Genomic DNA, 20,679 nt, shown 5'->3' with positions numbered 1-20,679 from the left:
CGGCGCCGCAGCAGCAGCCTTTCCGCTTCTCGGGGGCGGGGCGTCCGGCCAGTGACGTCACGGGGGCGGGGCGGTTGGTCCAGCGGCCGGCGCTCGCTCTGGGTCTCTCTGGCTCAGTCTCGCGCGCAGCGGGCAGTTGGCGGGCGGCGGCGGCGGGGGCTGGTCAGTGGGGCATCCGTTGCGGGGCCGCCTGTGCTCCAAGGAGAGGCCGAGCGAGGAAGGGGAGGAGGAGGAGGAGGAGGAGGTCGGGGTCAGGGGCTCTCCGGCCGAAGGTCCGGCGTGGCCCCAGGGCCATGGCGCAGGCCTCGGGGATCCGGTGAGTCAGTGCCTGCGGGGGCCGAGCGGGCAGCGGAGGGACTCGCCTGGCCCTCTCCGACTCCTGGCGAGCCTCAGCCAAGCCTTGCCCTTGCCTGCCCCTGAGGCTGAGAGAGTGTGACTCGCACACGGTCGCCATTGGGCTCCAGAGTCCAGCACTCAGACCACTAGGCCACACTGCTTCCCACAGAGAGAGAGAGAGAGAAGCCAGAGGGAGGCGAAAGGACCACAGGGCCCTGGGAGCCTGGCACTGCCAAGACAGACCTCCTGGGGAAAGGGCCAGTCGGGCAAAGGGTTTGGTTTAGAAGCCCCAAAGAAGCTCCCTGATGCCGCTCTCTTTCTCTGCTTCTCAGGGTCCCCCACAACTCTCACAGACACTGCCCTTCCTTTTCCTCTGTGCCCCCATCATGTGCCTTTGCGCTTCCCGTCCAGGAGGCTTGCGCTCTTTGTGCCTGTGGACAAGCGCTTGCAGTGTGGCACAACATGATGGGAGGAGAGAGAGGGAGAGGTCTCTGGGGCCCCCAGTTGCCCTCAGCAGCTCCTTTGGAGGGAGGCGGCAGGAGCCCAAGAGGCCCTCCAGGGCTTTGCAATCCCCTGCCCTTCCTGGGGCTGCTCTGCTGGGTCTCCAAGTGTCCAGGTGGCCGCCTAGGCAAGCCTGGGGCCTTGGCCTGAGCCCTGCTGAGGAAGGGGCCCTTTTGCCCAGGGGCCTGAGTGCAGCGTGCCCACTCCCTTCTCTCCTCCCCAGGCTGCCTTCTTCAGACCTCACCTTGGAGAGGATGACGCAGTCCGATCGGAAGCACATCCGAGAGATCTGGGCCGCAGCGTTTGAGAATGCGGAGGAAAATGGCAGGCTGGTCGTCATCAGGCAAGGCCTGCTCTTGCATCCCAAGGGTGGTCTCCCAAAGGCAGCCCCTCTGGGTCTCCTGGCAGGGCCTCCTCCCTGTCTCCCTCACCCCTTATTGCCTGTCAGACAGAGGGTCAGGAGAGCCCATGGAGGGGGCTGCCACAGGCAGGGCGCTCCGCAGCTCTTTTCTGGCCCCAGGGATGCCTTGGGGGAGCAGCTATGCCCCAGCCCCCTCTGGGCGAGGCCACCTGCCAGCAGCCCAGCAGCTCAAGCACCTGCCTCCCTGAACCTGGATGGCGCTGGGCCCCGTTGGCTTCCAGAACTGGCCTCGACCCCTTCTCCGCTCGGGCAGCCTCTCAAAGCAGGACCCATCGGCTGCACTCCCCCAAACCATCATGGCCTCATAAACAGGGGCTCCTGCTCCCTCGCTCTCTGCTTCTTGAGGACCTGGCAAGTTGTGCCTTTTTAGATGCCTTGGGCGTTCTTCGTGAAGAGCGACAGCGCAGGAAGGGGAAGCCTCAGCATCCCTTTCCCTTCGGTGGAGTCAGAGCTGCTTTTTGGGGGAAACTAAGGCATGAGGTTCAAGCATAGGGAGTGCCAAGCAATAGGCAAAACGATTTGCTACATCACTTGCTGTGTTCTCCTTGATAACTGTTCTTCTGTCCAGATGCATATCTGCACGTGCGCAACCCCCCCCCCCCCGGCCAGGCTGTTTGTGCTTCTGTCCCAGGAGTGCCCACTCTGCCCACCAGTGTCCCTGCATCAAGTGTCTTGGGCCTCCCCTCTGCATCCCCTGCTGCTGCTGCTGCTGCCTGGCCCTTTGGAACTGGAGGGGCCAGAGTCAGGCCTGGGGCCTCCTAGGCAGCAATGAGTTAGGATCCAGGGGTTCAGGGGACAGCTGGAACCTACAGTGCCAGTGACTCCTGGTGTGTGGAGTGATGGCAAAGAGGTGTGGGGAAGAAATGGATGTTTCAGAGCACTGGATATACATCGACCTCATGGATAAGTCAGGGGCAGGTTCTGAATATTGATAAGACCCATGGATGGGTCAACAGCACAACGTGGAACTTACCAAATACCAGTGGGCATGACTGTCTGTGCTCACCGAAAAGGCCGGGCGGATGAGGAGGAGGCTATGGGAAATGGTGGCTGAACAGGAGGGTCTCTGCCCTGACCCAGGGAGGCTTTCCCTTGACCTCCAGCCCAAGCACAGCTCTCCCCAGGCCTTTCCCCCAGACCCTCTCTGGCACTCAAGTAGGGAAAGCCCTGTGCAGCCCTGATGGACTTGTATTCTTGGACATTTAATTTTATCCCCTCTCCCCCCCGCCTCAAAAAAAAAAAGATCTTCAAGGCATCTCACAAGTTTTAAGAGCAGATGCAAGTGATAAAACTATAAACAGATTAAGGACATTTCAGTGCAAACACAGATGAAATAAACCATTCTAAAGGGACCTTAGTAAAGAAGGAAAAAAGGTGCACCCCTTGTGTGTTAAGACCCCTCCTGGACAAAGAGGCCTTTGCCTGTCGCAGGAAGGCCATGGGGAAGGGGCCACTCTGGTTCCCTGGGGCAGGGGCTTCAGGGCCTGGGGAGCCACCAACAAGGCCCCCTCCTGCCCCCCACCAGGCAAGAGCAGCACCCGGTCAGCTTATGCCGAATGGGGCTGGATGGGTTACAGCCAGGACTCTGAATTGTTGCCACGGGAGCCGGTGCAAGGGAAGAGCTGTGCGTTCCATGTAGCTCACCCTGGCCGACAGCGCATGGCTATGGTGGAGGTCACTGTGGTGGCCCTGAATGGGAATGACCCTCTGCCCACTCTGAGTCCTTGTTCCTCCATGATGCGCCAGTAAGCTCCCCAACCTGGTGCACTGGACATACGGGGGTGCTGTTTGCATCCTTGCCAGTTAAAATGGCAGGAAAGAGTCATCCGGTGCACTGGATTTGGGAGGGAAGCAGCTCTGAGGCCATAGAGACCTTGGGGGCCTGACAGGAGCGGGGGGGGGGGTTTGGAGGGACCCTCTCTTTGGGGGAATGGTAGCCCAGCAGGCAAATGGCCAAGGAAGCCAGGAGAAGCAAGTGGGAGCCGGGGAGAGGTCTAGGCAAGGGGCCCATGAGGCAGGCGCTGGCCTAGAGCTAGTGGGCCAAGCCAGGGCCCTCCTGGCAGGCAAGGGCCCCCTCTTATGTCCTTTGGGCCTTGAGTTCCTCCCAGTAACTGTCTGCCCTCGATGCAGATTCTTTAAAGATCACCCTGCGAGTAAGAAGTACTTCAAGACCGTTCCCACGGAGGGCAACCTTCAGACCCACCCGCAGGTGGGCTTCCACGGCCGGAGGGTCATGGTAGCCTTTAACCAAGTGATAGAGAACCTGGAGAACTGGAAGCAGGCCTGCAAGTTGTTGGGGCGTTTGGTGGACAGCCACAAGAACATCCACTCGGTCCCTTCGGGGATGTTCCAGGTACCACCCGAACAGGCTGGCTGGCTGGCTGGGGGGCAGTGGGAGGAGGGGAAGGGCTGCCAGGCCCTTGCCCTGGAGAGGAGGGTAGCCCTGGGCAGCTGAGGGCAGGCAGGGAGCAGGGCCCTTTGGTGCCCCATCCTGGCACTCCAGCCCCGGTCCACGTCCGGTGCCCCTTTCCACGGAGCTCGAGGGGTCCCTGGGAGGGCTCTCGGCTGCGCAGCCCCTTCCCCTCCTGACAGCCTCTTCCTCGCCGCTCAGTTCTTGTTCCAGGCCATCCTCTGCACCTTCGAGGACCTCCTGGGCACAGCCTTCACTGCCGAGAAGAGGCTCTCCTGGCAGAAGTTCTTCCAGATCGTCCAGGAGGAGGTGGAAGCCGGCTATGCCCTCTAGCCCTGGGCCCCGGACCCCCTCCTTATGTTTGTATGGATGAGATGGGTCGAATAAAGAGACTGGGGGTCGCTGGGAAATGCAGGTGCCTCCGCTCGGGATCTGGGGCCCTTGGCCGGGGGAACTGGGCGGGAGGGACGGAGGGCAGAAGCCGGAGGAAGGCTGAGGGCCACTGAGGGGGTCCCCTGAGTCGCCCGGGGGAAGCCAGGGAGGATGAGGGACTGGCAAGTGGGCAGGTGGCCTGGGTTCAAGTCAGGCGCCCCCCGAAGGCCGGAGTGGCTCCGAGGGGCGGGCCGCCATGGGGCAGGGAGCCTGGGACTGCAAGCCCCGGCCCTCCACCAGACTGGGCCCTTGCCCCCCCCCCGAGAGCCCCCTCCCCGCCTCCTCCTCGTTCTCTCCTTGGACCCATTCCTCCCCCTCCCCCCGCTTTGCCCAAGCCTTTGCTCTGGAGGGGCTTTCGTGGGGGCGCTGTACCCTCCCCATCCCTTGGGGGCTTTATGGGAAATGGGGGGCTTCCCACAAGGAGAACCCAGAGCCCCCCCGCGGGTCCCTCTCCTTCCGTGGGGGTCTCTCTGTCTATGGGGGAAGACCCCGCTGCCCCCAGTAGCCCCTCCCCAGTCAGCCCGAGGGTCCCTCCCCCAAGAACGGAGGCTCAGGCGGCAGGTAGGCAGGTGGCGGCAGAGGCCTTTTATTCTGAGGAAGGGGCGAAGGAAGGGGGCGGAGGGGGGTCTCCGAGGCAGAAGCCTCGCCGGAGGCAGCAGCGGCAGGGAGGCATGGGCGCTCATCTGTACTTCTCGGTGAGGACCTCGGCCAGCAGGTAGAAGAACTTGTCAAGGCAGAGGTAGACGTAGCAGGTGTAGTCGGCGCGCAGGTAGGTGGCCAGGACCACGTGGAAGCACTTGGCCAGCAGCTGCAACGGGAAGGAAGCAAGAGAAGGGGGTCAGAGGAGGGAAGGGGACCCCCCCGGGACCCCAAAGGGCCTCCTTCCCTGGCTCTCCTTGCCTTGAAGTTGACGGGGTCGACGCGGAGGTTGTAGGCGTGGAGGTCGGCCAGGTCGGACATGGTGCCCCGGACGTTGTCCAGGTGGTGGAGGGCGTTGTCCAGGGCCTTGGCCACCTTCTGCCCGTGGTGCTGGAGGTCTTTGGAGCCCGGGCTCATGTCATAGTGCGGGAAGTAGGTCTTGGTCTGCGGAAAGGTCGTGAGCATCCTGAGAGAGAGAGAAGAGGGATGGAGGGAGAGATGGAGGGCTGACGGAGGGCAGGCCAGGCCAGGCCATGGGGTCCCTGCCTTCCTCTGCTGGGATGGAAGGATGGCAATGGGGCCCCTGCCTTCCCTTGCTCACCTGCACAGGGCATCCCCGCCCATCTCGTCCAGGTGCCCTGAGACTTTGGCCCAGGTGGAGGTCAGCACCTTCCGCTCGTCCGCCGTCAGCACCATCCTGGCAGCTCTTTCTTGGACTATTGGGGCTCCGCAGGGCACCAGCCTTTATATAGAGGAGGGGCCTCCGGGGAGGCAGCCGACGCCCTCGGCTTATCTGGGTGCCCAGGAGGCGAGGGAGGCACCCGGGACCCAGGGCACCGATAGCGCAGCCCCAGGTGCAGGGCAGCAGCACTGGCCCCCCGGGGAACCATCCTGGCCCCGAGAGAAACATTGGGGAAGGAAGGCTGGCACAGAGGGAATCAGGAATATTTGCCCATAGGGAATCACTGGGGAATGCTGGTCCATAGCCAAACATAAGGCAAGTCTTCTGCAACGATTCCCTGTGGTCAAGTCTGGTTTCCCTATGGACAAGTGCTGTCGTTTGTTTTAGTGTGTCCTGGCACCAATGGGGCAGAAGGGGCAGCCACCTGCCTGGGTAGCAAAGTGACTTCTCCAGCGGAGGGCTGCTGTTGCTGTGGGCCTTCCAGTCATTTCATACTCATGGATACCTCCTCATGGGTTTTTCTTGGCACGTTTCTCCAGAGGGGCTGCCTTTGCCATCCTCTGAGGCTGAGAGAGTGTGGCTTCACCGCAGTCACCCAGTGGGTTTAACAGCCCAGCAAGGATCCAAACTACGGTCTCCAGAGCCATAGTCCAACTGCTGCACCAAAGACGTGTCCTGGGGAGGTTTGCCCATCCTTTGAGGCTGAGAGAGCGTGACTTGTCCCCAGTGTCCCAGGGGGCTTCCACGGCTGAGACCCTGCTCCCCCAAGGGCCACAGTGCAATGCTCAAACCACTGTACTGGCTTTCATAGGAGGGGAGAGAGACAGGGAAATGCCCTCCTGTAGTAGTGCCTCCGCAAAGCAGAATTAAAAGCAGTTTGACACCGTTTAGATTGCTATGACTCTATCATGGGATTTGTAGTTCAGTAAGGCCCTAGAACACTCTGGCAAACCAGGCTGAATATCTCACCAAACTACAGTTCCAACAAACTCCAGGTCCATAGCATGGCCCTCTCTTTTGAATCACTTTCTGGGTTGGTATTAAGCCATGACTGGGAGTTTGTTCTTAAGTGTCTTGAAGATAGCTTTTTTGGGGGGAGGCGGGGGGGCTTCAGGCGATGTAGCCTTGTTTTGGAAGAACTTATTCCCGCCGTTTGGCCAGCATCTGTGGCTGGCACCTTCAGAGAATGTCTTGAAGATGTCTCTAGCTTCTGGGACCCTCCCAAAGGTTTTCTAGGGTAGGAGTTATTTTGAGGAGGTTTACTCTCCTCCAAACTGTCTTTGCCTCCCTTTTGGCGCTCTGACTTGGGGGGCCTGGGGAGGAGGGCACCCTTTTTGGAAACCCTTTGACTGCTCTGCCAGGCCCCTGGCTGCCATGCTTGGGCTGTCTCATGCAAGCAGAAAAGAGCTGAGATGGCTGATGCTCTTGGCACCGAGGGCGTCCCCCTCCCTGGCAGCTATCTGCCCCACAGCCAGCCTTATCAGCACCCAGCTTGCGGAGGGAGAGGCGGCAGAGGTGTCTGTGGCAGAAAGCCATGGCCCCTTCCTCCCCCAACCATCTGCCCACCTCTACTGGAGGCAAAGGCCCCCTCATGCAAGCTGACCCTCAGCTCCTGGGTTGAGGAGGCTTTCTGCATGGATGGTTGGGGGTCTTTAGAAATGGGCACAGCGGGTACTCAGCAGGCTCACCCAGTGAAGATGCCTCTGCTCAGGAAAGGAGGCAGAGAAGGGAGAACCTAGATGTGTGGGAAGGGGGCAACATCCAGGCTCCTCCCTGGCTCTTGGGAAGGAATTGGGGTGGGGGACAGGGACCATCCATGTTTCTCTGGCCCTTGGAAAGGCCACCTGCGAGTGGGGCCCTGCTTTCTCCTTCTTTCCCTCCTCCAGCCATGGCAAGACCCTCTCTTTCCCACCCAGCCCTTGCAAAGCAGGGTCAGAAACACCCCATAGAGAGGGTGGTTCTGCTTCTGAGATTTTGGAAATGGCTGGAGGTGGCTTTGCAGCTGAGAGGGAGGGATCTCTCCTGGGGAGCCTGCAGGATGGCAGCCCACCTATGAGCCTGCCAGGAATTTTAGACTTCCAAAGGAGGCCTGTTGCAAGTGGCAGCACCTCACAAAGTTAGGCTGTGTCTGTAATGGTGCCTCATCTGTGGAACTCCTTGCCAAGGAGGGTAGGCCGGACCCCTTTTAGGCCTCTGGTGGGCAGCCAAAAGAGTGTGGGTCCACCTGGCATTCAGTGTTTGAAATTGCTGTTTTAAAAAAGGATTCTGGGATTGTTTCTAGGCTGGTTTTTAAAGAGTATTTTAATGATTTTGTTTTTAAAATTTCTTTGCTTTAATTGACATGTGGCAGAATGGGGTTGGAGTAGATGGCCTTTGGGATCCCTGCAAACTCTAGAGTCCTATGTATTCATTATCTTGGGAGCCCATGTGGGCTGGAAAGTGACAGAGAAATACTGAAACATGCACATGCCACCCATTTGTGTGCACCCACAATTCCCTCTCCTTGTCCAATGGTCAGGGATATGGGTGATGAGGGCTTGTCGTTTGATGCCTCTGGAGGCTAATGTCTGGTTGGGGTCAGAGTGGTCAAGCTCAACCACTGCTGCCGCCGCCCCCCCAATTTCAACACGGAGAGCTCCTGGCCACTTGCACACAGATGCAGCTTGCAGAAGGAGCAAGAATGTGGCCACTTTGGAGCCCGGGGCTGCAGGCCATCCCTGGCCCCAGTTGCTGGCTCCCACATTAAACTGGCACTTGAATGGGGAGGGGTTGGGACGGGGGCTGGAGCTCTATAGACTTTAGGGGGGCTGGCTGAGGAGAGGACTCCCCAACACACTCAACAGAAGACATTCTGGCCCTTGGCTTGCAAATTCTGTTGCCATCCAAGAAGCCAGAAAGCTGGCATTGAGGGTGTAAAGCAGAGATCAGGGAGGAGAGGCAGCTCAGCCGCCGAAGGGAGTGTTGCTGGGGGTGCAGGGCTTGTTGTCCTGGTTGTGTGTGCCTTCAAGTTGTTTTCGACTGATGGCAACCCTAAGGCAGACCTATAATGGGGCTTTCTTGGCAAGTTTCTTCAGAGGTTTTTTTTCCGTTGCCACCCTCTGAGGCTGAGAAAATGTGGCTTGACAAGTCACCCAATGGGTTTATATGGCTGTGCCGGGGTTCAAACTCTGGTACCCAGAGACACAGTCCAATGCTCAAGCCACTACACTGAAACAGACACACACGCGCACACACACCATTTGGGAGCAAGAGTGAACAGTATAATGGTTGACGAAGGAGCTTCTGAAAAGCCCTCATCTTTCTTTCTTTCTTTCTTTCTTTCTGAGCTCAAATTCCTCTTCCGAGGAATGAACTCCAGTTACTCCTTTCCTTTGTTTTGCCAGAGGCATATTGCTTAGCAGAAGCAGCAGGCCTTTCCTCTTTTGCCTTTGCTGCCCTTAACCAAAATGGCTGCCGCATTTCAGTTCCAGCTTTGCCTCTCCTTTAGAAAAAAGGCAAACAGGATAAATTCCCCAAAGGAGTGACTGAAACTTCCAAACGAGGGGATGACGGGGCACCTGGAAAATCCTTCTCCTAATCCTCTCTGGCCTCTTCGGTCTGAGAGGATCGTGGAGGAAGGAGAGAAGATGGCAGTTGGTTTTGGCGGGAAACTCTGCACTGGCACTAGTTCTGAGGTAAATGAAGCCTCCTTCAAAAGTGGCAGCTCTAGGCAGAAACAAACTCCTGGGGCAACCCACAAACATAGGCTCAGGAATAGGATCACCATTCACTTCTTCTTCAAGTATGCCTCTGGTGTGGGGCCATTTGTTCAAGGAGGCCTGGCTTTGCTTCAGCAGAAAAGGCTAGGAAGTCAAAAGGACAGAGCAAAGTCTGAAGAAAACATAGGTCCAAAACACTCTGCAGAAATAACCCACTTTGAGACCGCTTTAACTGTCCTGGCTCAGTGCTAATGAATTCTGGGAACTGTAGTTTTGTGAGACATTTTCGCCTGAGGTCTGGTACCGCAATAAACTACAATTCCCAGGATTCCCTAGCACTGAGCCAGGGCAGTCAAAGAGGTCTCAAACTGAATTATTCCTGCAGTGTGGTTGGGACCATAGTTGTTTTTGTAGGTGGTTTCCAAGACAGGAGAGAAGAGACCATGAGAAGAACTATTAACGTCTTTAAGAGTCAAGGGAGGAGGAGAAAAGGGGAAACGCAGCCTCCTTGGAGCCGAGGAGGCAGGAAAAAGACGGAGGGATGGTGGGCTCCTCGCTGTGAGGGCGCCCCTTCAAGCCTGTTTTTCCTGCCTATTCAGAGCAACAAGACGGAAGCAATGCTTCCACCTCCATCGCTTGGTCCCTGGCAATGTTTCCAGAAGGACGGCTGGGCCATGGTTTTTATGGGGCGTGCCTCACTATTTAGATAGTAAATGGAGGTCTTTTAAGCAGAGGCTGGATGGCCATCTGCCAACGGGGAGTTCCTGCATGGCAGAAAGGGGCCCTTCTTGGGGCCTCTTCCAACTCCAGGATTCTATGAAGTCACAATGTCTCAAGAAAGGAGACTGAGGGCCCAAACAGACTGGCCAGAATAAAGCAGCTTTGGGTCTCTTTGGAGGTACAGTGCTTAAACGCTGCATGCGTCCTAAGAGGCCAGAAGCCATGCTCCAGCCCTAAGGACCGGAGCACCGCTTTGGCGCCGCTTCTGGCCTCTTCAGATGCGTGTGTCATGTAAACAGCACACTTCCAAAGTGACCTGAAGCAGCTTTATTGGGGCCTGTCTGTTTGGGCCCTGACTGAGTTCTCCTGCAGCTTTGGCGGATGGGGAGCGTGAGAGTGCTTCCACCATTCAAGCCAGAAGGAAGGAAGGGATTCAGGGGCGTCCTCCCAGTGTATTGGGGGGGGGGGGGTCCTCTGAGCTCTGCCTGGCCATCCTGGAGCCCTGGGGCTCTTGCAGCTACACAAGGGCAGCGCCTGCCTCCCACTTTGGCGGCTGCGGTGCTTCCTGGGAATCCAGAGGACTCAGCGCCTCCCCAAACTACAAATCCCAGGATGCCATCGGATGCAGCCACAGCAGTTCAAAGGGGATCACAGCGCTATAAGTGTACCGTGGGCCCCTGGCTCGCCCCCCCCCCCGCCATAGATACCAAAACCTAGGGATGCTCAAGCCTCTTCTCATGCAATGGGTGTTGCTGTGGGTGCAAAACCCATGGAGGCTCAAGGCCCATCGCCCCCAGAGGCGGAGGATGGAAGATGGGGCCCTTCTATTCCAAATGGCCAAAGCCAGGCTTGCTTTCGGGAATGCATCCATTGGCAAAACACTTCCAAGCCCTGGAGGCTGAGTCGGTGGCCAAGGAGCCCCTGGGTTTGCGGGGCCGACGGGACGGAGGGTGGGGTGGAAGCCTTTTGGGAGAGGCATCTGCTGCGGGAAGGCGGAGGGGTGCTTTCCCGCCCGGAGCCTTTGCCCTGCTGCCGCCTGGCGCCTGGGGCAAAGCCTCGCAGGCAGCAGCCAGGGCCAGCCCCGCCTTGGACCAGCTCCATGCTTTTCGGCCAGGAGGGGGGAGGAGGGGGCGGGGCTTGGACAGGGGGCGGGGCTTGCCGGCCCAAACGGATTCGGCTCGGATCCCGGCGGCGGCGGCGGCGGCGGCGGCGAGGAGCATGAGCCGCTTCAAGGCGTCCAGGTTCCGGCACGCGGAGGCCAAGGTTTCCCGGAGGGAGGTAGGGAAGGCCAGCCCGCCCTCCTCCTTCTCCATTCGCCCCTCTTTCCATTCTGAGCGGGCATCAGGTGGCTGGGCTTTGCCTTGGTCAGGCCTCCTTGCTCCCGATGGCCCTCCTGGGCAGAGCAGCCCCACGCACCCGACCCCCTGCCTCCCATCCTCCCATCCTTCCTTCCTCCTGGGCCCCACCCCAGGAAGCCCCGCCCTTCCTCCCTGGGCAGGGGTCTGTCCGAGAGGAGCCCTCTCCCCCGGGCACCGCTGGCACCTCGTCTGCCCTTCTCTTCCGCTCGGGTGCCAGGCGCTTCCAGCTCTCCTCTGCCAGATGTGCCCAGATGCCTGGCACCTTGAAGGGCTGCTCTTTAGCTCCTGCCCCTTCGGAAGTGGGTCTGCCCTCCGAGGCTGGGACCTGGTACCCCTTTGCTGGGGTTTGGGGGCATCAAGTGCCCTTCCTTCCTTGCTTGCTCCTTCTCGCCTCTCTGTGTGCGAGGGCACCTTTTGTGAGGCTGCATGTCAGTCTTTTGCTGAGCTTTGCTTTGGTCATGCCCTCCTCCATTCCTGTTGGAGCTCCCACTGGCCCCAGCCTGGACTCTGGCCCCCTTCCCTTGCCATGCCATGCCATGCCATGCCATGCCTGCCCCTGTGGATGATGGGCACCTGCCGCCCACCTGCACTCCATCCTCCTGCTGCTGCACCTGAGCTAAGACTTGGTTCAGACTAGTCAGCTCTAGTGCTAGGAGCCCCCTTTGGCTGCTGGCACTAGAGCTCTCTGGCAGAGGACTCTGAAGGCGTCATAGAACCGCAGACCCCAGTTGCATGGCATGGGACTAGGGCAATGAAAGGGGTGTCAGAGTGCTATCATGCCTACTGTGAATGAGAGCAAGACCTATCCACCCCACCCCACCCCTGGATGGGCCAGATTGTGGGGTGATTTGTGGGGAATAAACCCGGAAGGATGGTGGGTGTGCCAAGGTGCCCATTGGTGGCATCTGGGAGTGAGATTTGCAGCACCTTTGTGAGCTACAGTGCCCCCGCCTGGCTTTTGCCGTGTCCATGGGTGCCCCCTTAAGGGCCATGGGCTATGAAGAAGAAATGTTGGGGACTCTGGCATTGAGGGGGTTCTGAGGTGGGTTTGGATGGAGGAAGAGCTCCCATTGCACTTGCAATGGAAACAGATGGAAAGGTGCTGGGGGGATTTCTGTGCATGTCAGAAATAGATCCATGAACGGAAATGTCAGCAGCGATCGCAGGAATTAATCCTGTAGCTAATAATAATAATAATAATAATGGTGGAAAGCCAAGGGGGGGGGGTTGGGTGCCAGGCAGCTTGTTTCCTGGACAACCTTCTCCGTCTGTTGCAAATGTGAGAACTGGATTAGGATTTTTTCCCTTCTTGGCACTGAATACTTGCCCATGTCTGCATCTTAGAAAGCTTAAAAGGGGCTACACTGGGCCCTTGGTATCTGCTAGGGTTGGGTTCCAGGACCAAAATCTCTGGATGCCAAAATGGCAAAATCAAGAGTTGCTTTTCGGAAGAATAAGTCTGAAATATTTCTCAAGCGGTGGATGGTTGAATCCGTAGAGAAGGAGGGCCAACTGTATGGCTCTTATGTCTTTATCTAGTGTTTGTCTTCCTCTTGTGGAGACGTCATACCCCTGGTCTGTGTTTCAGTAGCTTCTGGTCTAAATCCGGGTCCTTGCATGTCTGAACTGGGAGTTTAAAAACGGGGACTGGGTGCCTGTTTGGAGGCACAAGTGTTAACTTAGGAAAGGGTCCTGCCTCCGCTGCCCCTTGCAGCTCCTGGGCCCTTGCTTCTCCCCAAAGAAGGCTTGGCTTTCCTCCATCCCTCCTTCCTCTCAGCTCTCTCTCATTCTCTCTTGCAGGCCTGGGTGGGAGACATCCGGGGCGCCTGCCCTGCTTCTGCTGGGAACCCCATCAAAGCCAGCTGCCGCTGGATCGCCTTCAGCACAGAGGCGGCAGGTGAGGCCTTGGCAGGGCCCTGCCCTGGGTGTCTCTCATTACTCTCACTTACGTTGCTTGCCTGCCTGCCCGCCGCACTTTGACCCAGGAAGCCTTCAAGAGTTGTCCTGTTCAGACTTGACAGAGGGAACGGTTAGGAAAAGGCAGCAAAGCCACAGGGATGGGATGCTGAGGCACAAGGCTTGGGCATCTGTCAGACCTGGATGAGGGGCACGGAAAGTGGCATGAGCTTCTTCTCTCCCCACATGCCCGCCTGGCTGCTTGGCCACCGGTAACCCCTGGCTGATTCCTCCTCCAGCTGGGATTGCAAGATTGCAAGCTGATCTGCAAGGAAACATTCCTTGGAAACTTCAGAAATGCAGCCAGGAGGAGGAGGAGGAGGCTGCGGACGGACAGCGGGCAGAGAGTGAGTCTGCATTTCTTGGCACTGGCGATGCAGAGCGTCCCAAAGGATTCTGCCTGGTTCGTCTGGCTGAAGCCTCTCTTAGGGGATCCCTGGCACAGGGCCTGTTCCTGGGAAGGGAAGGGGTCTGCCCCGTACCCAGAGGACCCTTCAAAGGGATTGCAGGACCCTTAACTCCAAGGGGACACAGTGGTCTCCTTCACAATACACAGTCACATCGGTTTGATCCCACTTTAATTGCTATGGCCCCATCCTCCTGCAGAATCCTGGGATCTGTAGTTTTGTCAGCTCTTTAGAATTCTCAGCCAGGGAGCTGCACAGGGTGATGCACCCCTGGCAAGAAAGTGGAACCAAAGCGTCACAAGTGTGCAGGGTAACAGGGGCCATTGGGGTCGGGCTGCATGGCAGTAGATTTGGGAAAGGAGGTTCAAGGTGGCTTATTGTTGTTATGTCCCCTCAAGTCATTTCTGACTTACGGCAACCCTAAGGCAAACCAATCCTGGGGTCATCTTGGCAAATTTCATTCAGAAGAGGTTTATCACCATGCTTTCCTCTGAGGCTGAGAGAGAGTCACTCAGTGGGTTTCCGAGGCTGAGTGGGGATTTGAAACTTGGTCTCCAAGAGTCCTAGTCCAATGCTCAAATCGCTACACTTGCAAAAATTAAAAGTGATGCAGCTAAAAAAAATACACAAAAGAAACACACCATATAAAATTAAAATATAATTGCACTGGCATTTAAAAGTACTTAAAAGGATGATCATTAAAAGTGAAAAGAACAAATCGGGGCAGGTTCATAAGGGAGAATATGGTCCTTCAGAAGTGCACTGGTGGGTATGGGTGGGGAATCTGGATGCTCAGGAATAATGACGTGCCTCACATGCCTTATGGGCTTTCTCCCTTTTTCCAGGTGTGCTGGGCCTTGTGCCTCTGGAAAGCCGGAACGGGGGCAAGAGAGCCGTTTCGCAGCTGTGCTGCCACTCAGGTGAGGCTGGCATGGAGGAAACACCTGACCCTCCACTGCAATGCTGTGGGGCATCAGGGTTGGGCAGGAAGGTGGCTGCATTGTATGTATTTATCATGTAGAGGTAGTGTATGGGACGTGAAGGTCTTTTGGGGCATATGCAGACGGGGTGGAAGGACATGCTGGGGCTGTCTTGGCTTTGCATCGGTGGTTTCGGAAGTTGCCAGGTGTGCTGCACAGCAGTTTCCCTTCCTTCTTGGCTTCCTGGTGCTTTGGAGAGCAGCTAGCCAGCGCCCACCCCCACTGAATCTGTATCCCCCACAACCAAGGCCAGATTAGCAGTGGGGAAGAGGTTGCAATTGCTAGGGCTCTGTGCTGAAGGAAATGGAAAAGTGTCCCTGGCTTCCTCTTCTTCCCCCAGTCATTTCCTGTTGTTGTCCTTGTCCTCAACGTTTACTTGTGTAATTGAGCAAAAACTGCACCGCATCCGCTCTTTGCCTCACCCAAGTTGCAGGAATGAACATGCGCTCGTCCCTGAAGATGGTTGTGCTGCTGCTTAGTCTACTTTGGCATTTCAGTTATTGCTTATTTGTTCAGTTGTTTAATCTTGATGCCACCATGTGTAGAGAAAATGCAGATTCAACCTTTTGGGACTACTCTGGCACCCCAGCCTGATTTGATCTGTTCTTGACACCATCATCTAACCTTCTGGAGGAAGGGTTGCAAAAGCCCCCCCACCCCCATAATTGTTGGACAGGGACCCTGGAAAGGGGGGTATTGTGGGGCTGAATCCCCCAGGAATAGGCTAGTGAGGATTTAGCCCCACCTGAAATAATCTGGCCTCCTCAGGATTTATCAGTCAGAAATATACTAAATGGCCAAGCTCTAAGAAAAGAGAGATGAAGGCTGCAATTGTTGTTAAGCCCAGGACACAATGAAGCTTACCTACCATCAATTCTCTGCATGCCTACTTTGGAGTAAGCCGCATAGAATACATGGAGCACACTTCTAAATAGGCATTGTATGTGTAAAAGTCTGAATACTGAAGACTATTGCAATGATAATAGATGGCAGAAGTAAATTGCAAGGACTTAACAACAACCTGTTTGCCAATGTGGAGACTACTACCTCCCCACTTTAAAAATACCAGTAGGTTTGTGGGGCTACTGGGCTACTGGGAGCTGAGCATGGCTTCCATCTCAGTTCTCCTTCAGTTGGGCTGCCATGGCTTCCAGGTATATGTGTCTGCATGCCAAGGCCTTCCTTGGCAGCCAGGAACGTGAGAGCAAAGGGATGGCCCTGTTTTATGGGGGTGCTGTGCCACTCTGCAGAGTGAGATTTCCTCAGCCCTGAGGGGGTCTTGCCTGGCCATCTTTCCAGCAGACTCCTGCTTCCCAAAGCTGGCAACTCCCACCTTCTTGTTCCACTCGCCAAGGCTTCCATGGGATCTTGGAGGCCTTGGACCTTCATGCCAGGAGGCAGGCCAAAGAGGCCAGTGCATCCTGGCCACGATGGCTCACTGGTGAGGGCAGAGCAAAAGCCAGGAGGCTGAAATCCCCCCTTCCCCAGTGCCCTGGCCATGGCTATGGGAGGAAGGGGTTTGAGGAAGGGTTCCCTTACTGGGGGCTGGGCAGAGGGTGGGTGCTTGGCTGCAAGGCAGATGGTCCTGTGGGGAGATGGTTGCATCCCAAGGAAACCAGAGTAAGCCTCCTCCTGCCCCTATCTTGTGGGCTGGTGGCTGTCAGGCCTGTGGAGATGGGAAATCACGCTGCGACCTACTTTTGTTTGGCGTGCCAGTTGCCTTAGACAGGCTGCTAGCTGCTGTGCCAGACTTCCGCCCGTTCGCACCCCATGCCCCCCGCCGCATCTCCAGTGGGTTGCTTTTTGGACGGCAGTTGAAGCAGCTCCTTCTTGAGGGTTGTGGAGAGCCAGGACCTCACGAAAAGTGGCAGAGACAGGGTAGCATTCCGGAGTGGCTACTCCCAGGACTGGCTGCCTGCCTGTGGGGGTGTGGGGCCGGCTGGTTGTTTCCCCATGTGGCCTTGCCAGCTGCTTATGGGTCTGCAGACCCCCATGCCCTGCAGCAGAAGGATCCATCCCTCCCACCCACTGCAAAGGAATGTTGGACAAGGCCTCCGGCCTGGTGACTTAACTCCTTGAACATGAAGAGGTTTGCTAAGGGTGCCTGTCGTCCCTTTCCTCTTAAAGGATTCTCTTTCTTCCACCAGTCTGATGTTAAATGGCTGATCTCCAGATGCAAAGGGATCATAGAATGATAAAAGAATGATCCTTGATGCATGAAAGAGCTCTGGGAGTCTCCCATTCTCACCTGTGAGAGAAAGAGGCAGCATCTCCCTTCCTGCCACACGCACATCCTTCCTCCTCCTCATTGTCATTGTTACTATTTTATTTGTTTATATCCCACCTTTTTTCAGTAAGGGCTCAAGGCAGCTTGCAGAAGCTTAAAACAGCTGAAAATTCACATGGTGCAGGAATTGAAAATCTAATTATCAATAGAATTAAGAGCAGTTGAAGGCATGAACGTTTATTTAGAAATGAGGAAAACAACAACTATAGACAAACTCTCTCTCTCTCTCTCATTTTGCCCAGATGTGGTGAAAGATTTGGATTTTTCTCCCTTCGACGAGCAGCTCCTGGCCACCGGCTCCACTGATGAATCTGTGAGTGTGTGACCGTGTCTCCAGTGTTGGGGTTCTTCAGAGCCACCCCAAATCCTTGCCGTAGGACAGATCTGGGTGCATTCCACTGCAGTTGTAAAACGTTGGGGGTACAAAGGCTCCCCAAAACTGCCCAGGTTCAAATCAAAGCATGGAAAAGCCAACTTTTCTTGGGCTGCAACTTCAAGGGTTTCCTGGCTAGCCGGGCAAGTGGACACAACAATGGGGAGAGTCAGAGTGTTGTCAGAAGGAATTGCCCTGAACCCTGCAGAATGCATCCCAGAAGGGTTTCAGGGTGCAAGAAAGAGAAGGGGGTGTAGGGGTAAAGATGTGGCGTGATGATATGAGAACTGCATGAGTTAAACCCGGTTCCCAGCTGCCTTTTACTCTTTGCAAGTTAATTCTTGCAAGTGGCAGTTGTGGGATGAGGAGGGGGGGCAGGTTGTGAATTCCATATGAATTATGCGCACACACACAGCAAAGCCAATGTAAATGCATCCCACATGGCATGGTGAATAGCTGCCTCTTTAAGCAAGAGGAGTCCAAAATTTGGAACAAAGGTTTCCTTATTTTGGCATTGCTGCTTTTGTTGCTGTCGTGGGCCTTCAAGTCATGTCCAATTTATGGAGACCCTGAGATGAACTTGTCACGGGGTTCTCTTGGCAAGATAACTCCAGAGGAAGTGTGCCTTTGCTTCCTTCTGAGGCTGAGAGAGAGTGTGATTTGCCCAAGTCCACTGAATGGGTTTCCATGGCTGAATTGGAATTTGAGCCCTGGTCTCCCACAGTCCTAGCCCAGCATCCAAACCACTGCACCCAGCTGGTTCTTCTTATTTATTGAGTGCAACTTCCAGAATCCACAGCCAGCATAGCTTCTGGAAGAGTCCAAAAAGAAGCAACAGTTTCCCAAAGGGCTGTTCAGAGCTTTGGCTCATGGCCTTTATGTCTTTGTGGCTACTTCTCAGATCAAGGTATGGCGCCTTCCGGATGGTGACCAGGAACTCCCATCTCCCCCCCACGTGACCCTGGTGGCAAAGGGTGGCCCAGTGGACACGGTCCTCTTCCACCCCACAGCTGATGGCGTCCTGGCCAGCGGGGCCCAGAGGACAGTGAAGGTCTGGGATGTGGAGCGGCAAGAGACCCTGACAGGTGAGCTCCCAGGGGTGTAAGGGAGGCCAGGAAGCAGGAGAGGAGCCAGGGTAGGGACCCCCACCCCATCCCCCTGCCCACCCTTCTGTGGGGCTCCCTGGTGGATGCCTCTGAGGCCATTCTCAAGCCATGGGTAGGATTGAAAGTACCATGCATGCCACTGTTTTAAGGGAAAGACTGGGTGCAGAATGTGCTCTCCCAACACCAGGGAAAAGAGGGAATGGATCACCAGTTGATCCTTGAGGTCAGGTAAGATGGAGGATGCAAGGAGAAGAGAGTTCTGAAATAGCAGCAAAAAGGAGAAGCTTGACGCAGAGAAGAGGAAGACAGGCAGGAAACGGGAACCGCACAGAGGCCCCGTCGCATGGCAACTCCGTCACATGGCGGCTGCGTTCCCTGCAAAGAATCTCCTGCCAGGCCCAGTTTTAGAAGGCACTCAGTAGGGGGATAGGGTTTCTCTTCCTGGGTGGCAATTCTTCCTTCCCAGCACAAGAAAGAGGCATTGTCCTCCCTTGGCCCGTCCTCTCTGTCTGTGAACCTTCATTTCTGCCAGGGCCTGACTGTCCAAAATGCCTCAAGGTGATGCCCAAGAGAGGACTAATCCAAGCAAGTTTTGGAATTCCACAGAAACACTATCTTGGGGGGGAAGCCCTGCTTGTTGTTAATGGCCATTGAGCGGACTTTGATTTATGGGGACCCTCTGAATGAGAGACCCCCAAGTCACCCTCTCATCAACAGCCTCACATCAACGGTTTTTGCAAAACTCACAGAAGCTGTTGTAGCTTTCTTGTTGGAGTCCATTTCCATTTTGAAATGGAGTCCATCCATTTGCCACCCACCTTGCCAAATATTACTGCTTTTTCTGATGAGTCTTGTTGTCTCATGACCTGCCCAAATGATAAGTTGAAAGTTATCATCCATTTTCAATTTATGTAAGTAATATCTGGCCACTATTTTCATTTGTTTGTTTGTTAATGCCCAGCTGTAACCCTGCTTCCAGCATATGTTAGGGTGGGTAACCGTGTGCCAGCTCAGGAGAAAAGCAGAAAGGAATGGTGGTGGACATTTGTCCACTTTTGTGAGGGAAGATGAGCGAGATGGCCACCTCTCAGGGATGCTTTAGCTGTGTGGATTCCTATACTGGGAGAAGTGAGTATATTAGATGGCCCTTGGGATCCTTTCTATGACTCTACAAAATATGTGGCATCCTGGGATAAAGGAGGAAATTCAGCAAGCCCCAGTAGGCTCCGGTTGATGCTGCTTATCCATCTGCCGGATTGGCAAAAAGTCAGGGACTGAATGGAAGACTATATCTGCCTCCTCCTTTCCTCCAGAGCTGGAGTGCCATGAAGACCAGGTCCAGAGTCTGGCTTGGAGTCTGGATGGATCCCTCCTGGGCACCTCTTGTAAGGTAAGCAGTGCCCACGGATGCTGCTAAATCTGCTCCAGGTCTTAGGCTGAAGAGTAATGGGTCTATTCCAGGTGGGGAGACCTGTGGGGAGACCTGTGGGGATTGTGCCTTTAAAACCTTGAACTGCTTCATTGCCCTTCCAGCATTGGAGCCACGGGTGTCTGTATGCATGCATATGTGTAGGGCAACTAGGGAGTTCAGTAGGAATTTGGGTCTACAGGGCTCATGCTTCCGCTGTTTCTTTATTTTTTATATGTTGTTTGTCCTACTGTTCCTCTCTCAAAAAATGAGACTCAAGATCACTAGCAACATAAAATGAATAAAACAAAATAGAGACACACCTGTCAATCAGATTAATGAAAACATCAGGCAGCTTTAAGCAATTACAAGCCATTTAAAAGAGATGCCCACAAAACAACGAAAGGCACCCTCCCCTCTTACCCTTGAGCTGGCCAGTGGCCTGGCCTTAGGGGTTCCCAATACCAATGCATCTGAACTGCGGTGCACACTGCCTTTGCTGGTGAAAATGCTGGTGCAAGAAAGGTTTGGCACAGGGAGAGCAGCCAGCCCCCTTTTGTGCCAAGAGGCTGCCATCCTGACCCAGCAACAGAGAGCAGGAGAGGCCAAATTGTCTTCAGTTAGTAGGTTCCTCCCACCACCACATTTCCCACAACTTATTCCTTTCCGTTTTTCTTACCACCCCACCCTCAGACATTAAAAAGGGAAACAGTAGAATAGCTGCACATTTCAATTTTTATCAATGCAAGGACCATCCCCACATCCCACCCCATCTTTCTCCATGTGCTTTATGAGGCCTGGTGCCCCCAACTTTGTAAGGATGAGTCCAGTACCCCAAGTGGACGCTGTGTGGCGCTGTGTGCATGTGCAATCCGAGAGGCACTTCGTAGGTGGACCTCCTTCATCCAGTAACAAAATTCATAGTCCATGTTTTGGTGACCCCTTTAAAATCCCCTGCCTTCTGG

At 55.6% G+C, this 20,679-nt stretch overlaps 3 protein-coding genes across 5 annotated transcripts in view; 2 read left to right on the top strand and 1 right to left on the bottom strand.

The window, feature by feature from the left end:
• The first annotated feature begins 186 nt into the window (after positions 1-186).
• LOC149306589 (cytoglobin-like) lies at positions 187-4,095 on the top strand. The gene is made up of 4 exons (XM_089540105.1): positions 187-316; positions 1,061-1,180; positions 3,389-3,611; positions 3,870-4,095. The coding sequence occupies exons 1-4, from the start codon at positions 294-296 to the stop codon at positions 3,999-4,001; spliced, it is 498 nt and encodes a 165-aa protein (XP_089396231.1). The 5' UTR covers positions 187-293; the 3' UTR covers positions 4,002-4,095.
• Positions 4,096-4,662: 567 nt separating this feature from the next.
• Positions 4,663-5,467, bottom strand: LOC149306588 (hemoglobin subunit alpha-D-like). The gene is made up of 3 exons (XM_089540106.1): positions 5,341-5,467; positions 5,001-5,205; positions 4,663-4,908 (listed from the first exon to the last, which is right to left on the bottom strand). Exons 1-3 carry the CDS (start codon positions 5,433-5,435, stop codon positions 4,780-4,782), a joined length of 429 nt encoding a protein of 142 aa, XP_089396232.1. The 5' UTR covers positions 5,436-5,467; the 3' UTR covers positions 4,663-4,779.
• Positions 5,468-8,569: 3,102 nt separating this feature from the next.
• The window catches only part of CORO7 (coronin 7), a 61,197-nt gene continuing 49,087 nt past the window's right edge, over positions 8,570-20,679 (top strand). Inside the window, exons 1-6 of one of the 3 annotated variants that reach the window (XM_089540094.1) lie at positions 8,570-9,095; positions 12,998-13,094; positions 14,406-14,480; positions 17,070-17,140; positions 18,102-18,285; positions 19,620-19,696. In XM_089540094.1, the coding sequence (XP_089396220.1) occupies positions 8,967-9,095; positions 12,998-13,094; positions 14,406-14,480; positions 17,070-17,140; positions 18,102-18,285; positions 19,620-19,696 (633 nt within the window). In that variant the 5' untranslated portion in view covers positions 8,570-8,966. Of the gene's footprint in view, positions 9,096-11,040; positions 11,118-11,577; positions 12,477-12,997; positions 13,095-14,405; positions 14,481-17,069; positions 17,141-18,101; positions 18,286-19,619; positions 19,697-20,679 lie in introns of those variants that run through there. The other 2 variants (XM_089540095.1, XM_089540096.1) reach the window with 2 other exon arrangements.

This window comes from Sceloporus occidentalis, unplaced genomic scaffold (genome assembly GCF_023333645.1).
Source record: "Sceloporus occidentalis isolate IW3139 unplaced genomic scaffold, rSceOcc1.0.p SCAF_10, whole genome shotgun sequence".
Taxonomy (NCBI): domain Eukaryota; kingdom Metazoa; phylum Chordata; class Lepidosauria; order Squamata; family Phrynosomatidae; genus Sceloporus; species Sceloporus occidentalis.
This window is presented reverse-complemented; position numbering and strand designations above follow the sequence as displayed.